Consider the following 12,185-nt stretch of genomic DNA (forward strand, 5'->3'; position numbering starts at 1 on the left):
GTTCCTTTCTCCGTCTTCTTCTTACAGACAAGCACAAATCGTACCACATCAAAGACGAGCAATTATCCCGCGACGGGTTCAAGAAATTCATGAAGTCCGAGGCGTGTCCCTTCGAGCAATGTCGTTTCTCACGCGTCTGCAATCACATCCATTGCATACGACCTCATTGCAGCTACGTTCTCCATTCATCCGGTCAGCTGTTTTCTCATAAACGAAAACACGAGCGTCATGAAACGGAATTGGCTTACAGAAAGTACAAGCAGATCAATGCTGTTGGCGGTATTCGACCGCCAGGATCATGGCCACCGGATGATCTCAGCACGCAGAGTCTCTCCTTGAGTCTTAATGGCGAAAGCTCGAACGAGGATAGAGGCTCGCCGTCGTATTATTCTTTGGATGATTCCTTTCAGAGTGGTAGCGACCTAGCGATGGATCTCACCGCGCCAACAACCACGGTCACTGCTAGTGGAAGTTCCACAGTGACTGTGGATCATCAGCATCAGCAGCAGCAACAGAGTCAGCAGCTTACTGCCACAGAACTTGCGTATCTGGTACCTGCGACAGTCGACTGTCCCTGTCACATAGGCAGGGAGCATCATCACTGCGGATTAGATCGCTGTGGTACAGCTCTGAAGGATCCTCGCGAAGTCAGGGAACATTTGAGAGAGCACGAGACTCAAGAGCGCATCACCGATGCCTTCTTCGAGGAAGGTGGCTGCGACGACAGTTGTCCGTATGCCGATAAGGAGAAACATTATCATTGTAATTGGGAGAACTGTCGCGAAGTAATCCTTTCGACTGACAAACCCTTCCGTCGACTGCAACATTATAAGATTCATGAATATAGTCGACAGTTAAATCTCTCTTGTTCTTCTCACGCTCTATCCTCTGATGTTACGTTAACGCACTTGACTAATATCGACGCGATGTTCAGGCGGAAGAGAGGCAGGCCTCCAAAAAATAGGGTTATCGAAATTTGGTCCGGCGGTGACCCAGCTACTCATACTCACGACTCTCCACAAGCGATCTTCACCAGTTTCAAGCTACCCAAACCTCAGACACCTAGTCTGACACCCAATCCTATGATCGAAGAGAGAGAAGGAAGTATCTCACCTTCGAACAGTCTCGGCGAACCAGAAGGATTCTCCACCTACAACCCAGACGGTTGTCCAGATCCGGCTTGTGTTCTCAGATCAACGAGACACCATCACTGCTCGCAGCTGAGGTGTCATTTCTCCACCGATAGACCCGACCAGCTACTGATGCATAGCAAAGACTTTCACGATAACGTCGACATACCGCCCGGCTTTGCCTTCTTCGATAAGATGGTAGATTGTCGACTGGCTGGCTGTCACAGTAATCGCGTTAATCGGCATTTTCACTGTACCAGGCCGAACTGCGGCTACTCCTTCGTCAGATACTCGACGATGGCGATGCACGAGAAACAGCACAGTAGTCACGACGATCGACCTGAATGCTCGTCGAACCAAGAATGTCAGACGCAAATTCAACCTATGGTTCAAGAAACGAAGCCGAGGATTCAAGTAAAGAATCCGGCTGAATTAATCGAAAAACCTGAGGAAAGCTTGGCCAACGACATGGAGAACAGATCAATTATGGACGAAAAGGAATCGGAGATCCCCAGCCCAGATGTTAATAAGACCACCGGTAAGTGTAACTTTCAACATGGACACGAACCAGTGCACCTGTATAGTACTGTTTTATAGATGAGTCTTGTTTGGTAGTTACTTGAGATGTTTACCGAGACAGTTATCCAATCAATGCATGTCTTTTGCACGTACACGCACTCCAGCGTATATTACGATACACGTCAGCACTCCTTAATCCTTTCGATGTCACTATGAATTGTTAAGCTCGTCATTAGACTGCAAATATTTATGCAAATTCGTATTTTTATTTAATCCAATTAAAGAAATGGAATTTGGATAGATAAATATTTTTTTATCGAATAAACTTATAAAAATTATGATAAATATCATAATATTTTGTTTTGAATACTTTATATATTCTTGCATGTTATCTGCATTTTATGCATTTTTAATTTGTACACCTTTAAATTTTCTATAAATGCATAAAAATTCGCAGTCCACTTATAACAAAATGATTCTTGTCAAATTTTTCAATCATATCAATTTTTTTTCTAATACTGCATTCTAATAGTGAGAAACTAGACTCACAACATAGTGGACTCGATATTATAAAAAATCTTTTCTTTAGTTAAAGTGTCTTATCTGGCATTTTTTCTTTTTCGAAGTTCCCCGTGTCCTTACTCTTTTAAATAAAATTATAGTACACAGACTGTTATGGATAACTAAATATTAATAACTAAATATTATGAATTGAATAGAAAAGACATTAAAATGTAAAACTTTTGTTTCTTCGGATATCTCAAAGTAGCAGCTGGACATTTTAAGCACAGTACCGACGAATGAAAATTAGTCGATTAATATTAAAAGAAATTAAACTATACTTTTGCTCCCCTGAGGAATATAAACCATAGATAAGGCTCGTTTTAGTTATGTGCCCTTCAATTCATTTAGCCTGCTCTCGAAAGGATTACAATACATTTCCCAATTATCCTTTATTTTATTCCTATTTTTGTTTTCATGTACATTATATTTTCTTGTTGCGTTTGATGTATCTATTGTACAAGGTGGTTGTAATTATAGTGGGAGGTATATTTGAAGTGTTGGTTGTTTGGTTGATTGTTGCTAGTGGTGAGGGCGGCTGGCACCTATTATCCGGTCAGTGGACCGCCGAGTGAACCCGCACTTCCGGGCGTCGTGCTATCCATGCGAACTTCCGTGCACCAAGGTTCGTGTCTCTTTCGACGACCAATTTTCTTGCCTTGAATTGTGTTCGATTAGTAATCAGTAAATAGTAAATCAGTCGTCGCCTTTCGCCTTCCGCATTTTTCAAAATTCGCACCTGTATTTACGCTAAACTTTTCCATTGCAGAGTCGCCGGTTCTTCCATCCACGTCTTCAGCGTCGCCGCATACCCTGTATGGACCAGAGCAGAGCTGTAGCAGGCCTTTCTGCAAATTAAAACGCAAAAACCATTATCACTGTAACGCCTGTAATCAAGCATTCTCCGAACTGGACCGACTAGTGGCACACATAGCGAAACATTCTACAGGCGCCATTCTCAGTCAACAGCAGCACGATCTAACCAGTCAGGCGCCTAGTCAAATGCAACACGACTATCTGACGCAATTATCGCAGAAGCACGACTTTATGGCGCAGAACGCTCAAATGGCTCAGAATATTCAGAATTTCCAGAATCAAATGCAACGTCAGATGCAGCAGACTCTGGGTCAAATTAGCCAACAGACCCAAGTGAAAGAGGTGAAAATCGAGCCAACGAGATGTGGCTCGGACGTGGGAGTTCAGAACGTTCCCAACGTTAAGAGAGAACCGAGTGAAGTATCGAGGGACGATGGAAACAATTCGGTGATGGATAACAACGAGAATGGCCAGTTGTCTCAGCCGAGTATGCCAACCAGTGTCCAACAATCCCCGGTTCCCACCAGCTTCGAACTCGACCTTAGCCACGGATTCCATTTTCCTAACCCTGCTGTAATGGCTGCTATGAATCAACAGATAGCCCTGATGAACCAAGCCCTGCCACCTTTCCTGCAGCATGGCGGCATGTACACTGGTGGACCAGGGCTGATGTTTGCTCCAGGTTTACCTCCGACCAATTTTCTACCTCCAACCAGAGATGAAAATCCTTTGGCCTCGTTAGCTGCGAATCTTAATCTCAACAAGAGATCCCTGTCTCCACCTGATAGCAATTCTCCGGAGGCGAAGAAGCAGAGGCTTCATCATTCCATGCGGATGCTGAAGGACGAGCCTGTACCGGAGGGATACGTCAGGTCTGTGTTATGCTTTTCCTAGGTTGAAATTTTTACTGTGTTACGTTATATTTTATAATACAGGGTGAGATGTTTAAATAGGAATATCTAATTATTTTGTTATTTTATGAAATTTTTATGAAATTAATTTTACGAGAGAAATCCTTAGGACAAAGTCACATTATTTAAAGAGCCATATATAAGCATGAGACATACTTCTTCTCCAGGTCATTTTCTCAGATTTCAAGGTCATCTAGAATAGGATACTAGTGTCTAGAAGTATACTTAACGCTTACGAGTTATTTCTATTCTAATTTCATCAAATTTAATGCATGAATCAATTTCGACCCAAAAGCCTCTATGCTTTTTCATATACAATAAAAAAGACAATGATATTCTGAGAAAATTCGTCCCGTCGTTAAATGTATCCATTTAATGCAAATTAATAATATTTAATACAAATAATTAAAATATCTAGTAATAACATTAGACACAACGATAAATAGTAATAGCGGGATGTAAATTTTTATTTGTAAGTCACGTAAGTAACGATTTTAATTTCCATTTCAGGTTCAGATTCAACGAAGACTGTAGGTACCCGCACTGCGGCTACAGAGAGCACCAGACACATTTCCATTGCATGCGTCAAGACTGTGGCTACTCGTTCTGCGACAAAACGCGTTTCGTTCAGCACACGGCGAGACACGAGCGTCTCGACACTCTAATGGGCGGTGATTTCCAACAATATAGAGCCAATGTTCCCTGTGGAAGAGCACAGTGTGCCTACACCTCTTCGTTAGGCTCGATGCAGAACAAGGCTTCGCACTTTCACTGTTTGAAATGCGATTTCGTCTGCACAGATACGAACAAAGTGGTCGCTCACAGGCGACAGCATGCGAAATTGGACAGTATCGCGGCGGCCGGTTTTCAGAAATTCACGCCGAGTCAGCCTTGCGGTGGTGTCCAATGTCAGCATTCCGGTAAACAGACACACTACCACTGTCTTCAGTGTCAGTACGCTGTTCTGGGCCTAGCGCAGATGTCTGCTCACAAGTATCGACACATGGATACATAACGACGATCACCGGAGCTGCCACTCGTTGGAGAAGACTCAAGAAAGACAATTCTCTGGTCCCCGGTAGACATTCCTTGAAGAGTCCAGGCCCGAAGCCGAAGAAAGAGTAAGGAAGCAGCGGGGGGCTGGATCCAGCCGACAAATTCGGATCTCGCTGATGAAATCTGATTACAAGAGGACCGAGGGAGGAGTAAACTAAAAAAGACAATTTCATGCACCCTGTAGACATTCCCTGCAGAATTTCGCTCGCGATTGTCCATGCCCGATACGCACAACGCGTATGTACGTTTGTTCGTCGAGGCTGGATGATTAGGAGCAGACCCCGACCGCGGCCTAGTCATTAATCTTCAGCCGTTCTATCGACCAGGAGAAATCGATAGCTCTTGGCGGCGTGTGTGTCTTCTCGTTCGGATCGAAACAGCATATGTATATATACATATATATATATATATATATACATATATATCGGTCGATGCATCGAATGGAACTGTTCAGTCAAACTCGATGACTTCGTACTTACCAGAGGAGATATTTATTAACTGAATGACGATCATTTTTTTTTTTTAATATTTTCACGATCCTTCTCGAATCGTCTCGGCGATGGGCGAAGAAGTGGAGAAGAATTTTTGAAGAATTTTGAATGAATTTCGTGTCACAGAATGATTTCGTGATGAAAGAGATCTATGGAACGACGGAAGAAACCTGGCATAGAACCGTAGACAATAAACATGAACGACAAGTCTATCTTATAGCTTTAGATCGCGAGGATAAAAGACAAACTATAATATTTAAAATAGAAAAAGACCTTGTACATTTCGTTTTCCTTCTTTGTTTTCCTCATATTTTTTTTTTTTTTTTTTTTCTAGTATCGCTCGCGTACCCTCCGCGAAATTAGTCGTCACGACGATTTAGCTCCTAGAATATAGATAGTTAATATATGTAAAGAACTGATACGCGAGAGAGAAAAAGCTCGAATCTCTTTGCAGAGAACTTATTAATGAAATTTACTGAAACTCGAGTCCAGGATTATATAGTTCAGACTGTTGTTTTTCTATGTAAATGATCACCGGCAAGAAAGGCGAGTTAAAAAGACAAGAACATTGTGTCTAGTCCATCGCGTCATTGATGATCGTTGCTAATTAATGCCGAAGAATTTTCCAAAAATTCACGGTAATTGGTAAAATGAAAACATATAGCAAAGAGATCGTTCGTCAATGATGCAATGATTTTTCTACGATTGTTCACAGTTTTCCTTTTTTTTTTCTTTTTTCTTTTAATAAGAACTCACAGTTGTTTCCTTAGTTCCTCTTTTATGTCGACAAAGGAACTTGCATAGCCGAAATGGTAGCGACTCGTACTAAAGATTATACGCTTTCTCGGGACACGTGCCACGACTAGGAGGGTATGCGTTTCTCATTAATCGTATTACGAACAGTATTGATAAAAAAAGGATATAAAGTAATAAAAAAAAAAGAAAAAACTGCAAGAAAACTGAGAGTTAATAAAAAGACTGCCAGCCAAGACGAGACAGGGCGAACACAGATCAAGGATGATTCAGTGACTCTTGTTCGCTTTTCAGGCAACCGTTGCTTGTTGTAATTTTAAAGGAGTTTTAAAAGAGAAGCATGTACGAAAGGTATACTTTAAAATGCGAATGCTCGAAATAGAAGATCGGCTGGTGTGCGTTTTAGATGCGGTGCGTATCGGAAACGATAGGAATTCTCGCGTTCCTGTTCCCAGGGGATACTCAGCAATGTTACGATATCATTAATTTGGTAAAGAAGTAGGATTTCTACTGGAAAAATATTTTCATTCGTCTCAATATCGGAGCGATCGTATGCAGCAAATTTGAGTAGAAAGAGCTTTTCCATTTTCCGAAATATCAATTAAAGAAGCTTCGTCTCTCTAAAAGTTTATCCTTTTAAAGTTGCCAAACATCACAGTATGCGTTTATCTATTAATTTAAAAAATTAATATTTTATAATTTTATTATTCTCTTTAATATCCTATAAGATACCAATTTTAACAATTCCTATGCAAATTTTCCACTTTATTTATCGTATCGTTGGAGCTTCCTCCCCTGTTAAAAAAAAAGACGATCGACGAGTAACACGACGGACCTAAAGAAGACAGTGAATTGCGTATTTTCTCGAGGAATACGATCAACTATGTAGCTTTTAGAGTGTGCATAATCCCACCGGGATGAAATGTAAGCGTGCGAGCGTTGGATGATGACGCGCTAGGGTGCCTTTAGAGTTTTCCCCGAACTTGTAGGACCGTGCCTTAGCAACAATGACCGATTATTTACACAAATTCTTTTAATACGAACGATAATGAAAAGAATAAGAAAAAAAAGACACACTGCAACGATGTGAAACACGATCGTAGGAAGTTAGTGCCTTAAAGAAGCGCGTCGAAATACAAGAAAAACAAAAAAAAAAAAGAAAAAAGAAAAGAAAGAAAGAAAATGAAAACTCAGTCGCCAAGAATTATCCTGTCATTATTTTATAAACAATATCGGAGATAATATTAGTTTGTTTGGAATTTTATACACCAATAGAAATTTTAGATGCTTGTATATGCGATTAAAGGAGTTAGAAACTTTGCGACTGATAAGGATTCTTCGTTTTTTAGACACTTTTTTCCACGTGTCGTGAGTCGAGAGTCACGAAGACGAGAATTTAGCTCGTCATTTTGGAGACCCGCTTTTTGTAAATTTCGTTTGAAGATTTTTCAATTCCACACTTTTACAATTCAAGCGATTGAAAATTCCTAACATTCGAAAGGTTCTATCATAAAAGACAGTCGTTCGTTTACAAAAGAATTCGAGCAGGCTTTTTTAAAACCTTTTACTGCTACAGAAAACTGCTTCTCTCGCGTATTTTAACAATTCATACGCCGTAGTTCGTGTTAAAAATGAAATTTTAAGAAGTACGAAGAGAATCCTAAAAATTCTTCTATACGTTTTAACGATATTCTTAATAATTTATATGGAACGTCGAATTCCAAGAACAATCAGGAGAATTTTGAAAATTCTTACATTGTTACAGCAACGATTCTCCCACGTTTATTATTCTCAATAATTTGTATCAACCATCAAACTTTCACGATGTTCAAGAACAAAAAGCGGGTGCTCAGCGATCCAGGACGAGCCTTCCCAAACTCAACCCCAATCTTTTCCCCTATTAGTCTCTACTAGTATATCATTCCACTAGCAAGGTTACGCGTGTCAACGAAGTCGATTAGTCATAAAACGGTCCCCGTCCTCTCGCGATCGAGCAAAAATCGCGCCAAACTTCGCGACCTCGATCTCTCGCTGTTTTATCTCGGTAATCGCGAGATTGTTCAAACTATTCGCGAGAGATCTCACGAATTGTACGTGTCGAAGCTTCGAGGAGAAGCGGAGGATCGTGGATAAGCTGCTTGAGAGCCGAGCCATTATTAAACGAGTGCCATAAACGATGTAGAGTCTCTCTCTCGAGCGCCTGTCGCTTTCAATTCCTCTTTCGCGCGCGATAGAAACGCGCGAAGAACGACGAAGAACCTGAACCGAAGCTGTAAAATATTTATTGTAAATCGCGATACGAGCGCGTTTTGTGGTCTGGCGAGGACCGAAGTCGGCGAGATCGCGAGAGGATCGAGCGTTCAGAGGGTGAACCAACCTCGATGGATCATCGCGAGAGACTTGGAAAGAAATAAAGAGAGAGAGAGAGAGAGAGAGAGAGAACGAAAGAGAGAGAGAGTGTATGTTTGGTGTAGCGACGATGAACTGAGGTTGCCTTATAACTATCGAGCCTATATTATATATATATATATAAAAATATATATATATAAATAGAAATATATATTATTGTGAAGATTATCGATGACGATGGAGAAAAAATATTAAGTAACGATGGAAGTATGTATGGGTATGTTTATGCGTGCGTGTGTGTTTGTGTGCGCGTGTGTGAGAGGGAGAAATTGTGTAAAAGAGTGATATATGTATACCAGTAGAAAGAAAAAAAACGTACTATTGTTTGTGGAAAGTTGAGAGAAAGGAAAATTTATCGTACGGTCATTAGTATTAAAATACCTGCTGTATGGATGTAAGAGAAAAGAAAGCTATTATATAATTTTATCTATTATTATTAATTATTATTAATTATTAATTAATATTCTCTATTATTATTATTATTATTATTATTATATTATGAATGAATATCGGAAACACACACCTTATGTAGCTGTGATTTTGCTTTCGAACAAGTAAAGATTAAAAATATTTATAGCAACGAGAAGCATTTTGTCATTTCATCAAATATTCTGGCTATCGAAGAAACGAAAGTAGAATCAGATATTTTTCTAACAAGATAAGCCGTTGTGTCGAAGGTCCACGATAAAAGATTCTTCGTTTGGAGCAAGAAAAAAGATGACATAGCTATCGATATGTTTTTTTTTTTTATACTTTCGTATCATCGAAAGAAAAAGCTGAATCGAAAGTAGACGAATTGACATTCCAAAGGAATTTCAAGATCACAAGATCTGCTGAAAGCGGAGTTTGACAAAATATTTTCGAAATTCTTTCTCCAAAGCAACCACTTTGCAGTCGAAGCAGCTTCCAAAACAGTTTTATTATTCAGCAACTGTTCCCATGAAATACTTAACTTCTAAGTATATACTTACGATAGCCAGTTTATATTCCAGAAAACCACCAATAAACTGTAGAAATTGAAACCGAATGAAGTTCACAAGCAACGAGGAAAGACTCACATTTTTATTCGCTTGTTTCATTCCGATGTCGCTCTGTGACTAGAAACGAGTAATTTAAAAACGTGTGCTTTCCACAAGCATCCTTTAATTATTCAGGCAAAGAATATTTCAATATCGATCATTTTTATATTGTAAATTAGTATCCGGTAAACAATATTTCTAAATTAAACGAAGGACGTTCGCCATGTTATCTCAGCGTCTATAAACCACTGTACGAAATTAATTTATTTCCATTTTATAGATCGTGCTCTCGGCAAAGGTACGCGAAACAGTTTAAAAATGACAAATAGAACATTGTAGTATATGATACGTATAGGAAGAGGGCAGAATTAATTCGAAGGGAATTTTCACCAGTTAATTAACATCGTAAAGCATCGTACATAGAAACGTTGAAGCAATCTTCGTGTCATTTATCTCCTCTGGCCGTTTCCTCCGCTACTATATCGCTTGGAAACTTTAATTACAAATTGGTTTAATTAATAGTTACTCGAAGGCTAGTGAAACAACACAATTACATCGTCTAAGAGAAAGATGGTAGATATTGGCAGAATTTTTCAGTTCTTATCTAATTTCAATGAACCAACTGAACCAATGAACACTGAATTTCAATGAAATCGAGAACGAGATCGTAATTTTGTAAATAAATCTTCGCGAGGCGAGACAAGCTTTGGTTATCGATTAGTTATCGAAAGATTTTGCGCAATAATTCAGTTTATCGAAAGTTTGACGTAATGACAACGACATGGGCGAACTAGTTATTTGCTTTCTCATTTCTTTTCCTTTCTTTTCCTTTCTTTTTTTTTCTTTTTTTTTTTGGATGCTGTTTACTGGGTGGTTTATCAACTGGTTTATCGCTCAATTTACTAAACATAATCTAATGAATAACATTGATTAATCGCTTGGCAACATGAACATGGTTAGCTCATAATTATCTGTTAAAAATGTTAAGATAAATATACGTATTTATTGAAATAAGAAAACATTTGTATTTCGTAACGCTTTGGCATAAATAATAATATTTACCAAATACGCGGCGTATAGCAACAGCTAAACTTTGCCAGTACATTCTATACATTTAAATGAGAAGGATACATTAGATAAATGTAGAGATTATTTAAATTTAATTAAAGAGATATACAGGGTGGTTGGTAACTGGCGGTACAAGCGTAAAGGGGGTGATTTTACGCGAAAAAAGAAGTCGAAAATATGGAATAAAAATTTTTTTTTTTTAATTTTTCCATCGAGACAACGATCTACAGTGAGTTATAACGAGACGCGATAAAGTGCACGCGTACCGAGCGAAAATTCAAAGTCGATTTTCTCGAAAACAAAACCTCAAACGAAAAATGTTTATTCTATATTTTCGACTTCTTTTTTCGCGTAGAATCACCCCCTTTCCGCTTGTACCACCAGTTACCAACCACCCTGTAGAAGATAGAGTAAGTAAATAAAATAAATAGAAGAATAAGCACAAGCAATTTTATGAAAATATCGATTTTATAATATTATTTTATTGTTAATGTACATAGAGAATTAGTAATATTGATAATATGAGTAATCAGTGATAAAACGTAGAAAAGGAAATTAAGGGAGTATTATTTGACCAAAATTCTACAATTTTACTTACGTACTTCTGTAATTTTATTTAAATGCTATTTTCTTCGGTGTAAATTAAATTTAAGTGAGTCAATATCCAATTACTCTATCTGAAAAGCAAACATAAAAAATACAATAGCGTGTTGCCTTTAATATTCCGCTATCTTGACTCCGAATGATTGATCGAAGGCTACTGATCTCTTCTTTAAACCCTCCATTTACGATGACTACAAAATCTTCCCCATTCTCAAATGCCGAAAGTGCATCTGCAAAATTCATATAAAATGCTAGAAAAATTTACAAAATTTATAATAAATAACAATTAATTAAATATTCTACTCTTTTTTTGCCATTTTGCTAAAAATAAAGATCAAGTTGGTGTGCAGACTGAAACACACGACAGCCACGTGTGAGGTGGGTCTAATCGATCCAGGGGAAGGGTCAGATCACGTGCAGCGATAGCGATGACGAAAAACGAGCGAATACCCTCGGTGAATCAAACTTTTCATTGATCTACTGGCAGCAAACGCTAGTTCTCCTGCGCAACATCGACTCTTCGAGGTCTTTTGACTTTCCGATATAACTCCAGCGACGTTATTTTGGAAAAATCTTGTACATGTGACGGTTAATCGTGGTGGTGATGACATAAGGACAAATAAAAGTAAGAGATTTTGGAAGATTTGTTGAAATTTGTCGATGTTTGACCTGCCAATCGTTTGATGGTTTGATCGAAAATTTCTACGTTTTCTTATGCAAAATGCAAAGGAAGACAATAAAATCAAAGAAATAATTAAAGTACAATAAATTGCAAATTAATAAATACAGACAAATCAATTGATCGATTAGAGATTAAATCGATTTCACTTGCTGCAAATGTAAATAGAA

General features: G+C 38.6%; 1 protein-coding gene across 8 annotated transcripts in view; it reads left to right on the forward strand.

Annotated features, from left to right (window-relative positions):
• Positions 1-9,226, forward strand: part of LOC126873368 (uncharacterized) — a 164,609-nt gene extending 155,383 nt beyond the window's left edge. For 7 of the 8 annotated variants that reach the window (XM_050634158.1, XM_050634161.1, XM_050634156.1 and 4 more), the window contains 4 exons: positions 28-1,668; positions 2,737-2,835; positions 2,980-3,898; positions 4,448-9,226. In XM_050634158.1, coding sequence (XP_050490115.1) covers positions 28-1,668; positions 2,737-2,835; positions 2,980-3,898; positions 4,448-4,952 — 3,164 coding nt within the window. In that variant the 3' untranslated portion in view covers positions 4,953-9,226. The remainder of the gene's footprint in view (positions 1-27; positions 1,669-2,736; positions 2,836-2,979; positions 3,899-4,447) is intronic. The other variant, XM_050634163.1, reaches the window with a different exon arrangement.
• Positions 9,227-12,185: the final 2,959 nt, after the last annotated feature.

Source organism: Bombus huntii, chromosome 14, assembly GCF_024542735.1.
Source record: "Bombus huntii isolate Logan2020A chromosome 14, iyBomHunt1.1, whole genome shotgun sequence".
Lineage (NCBI taxonomy): Eukaryota > Metazoa > Arthropoda > Insecta > Hymenoptera > Apidae > Bombus > Bombus huntii.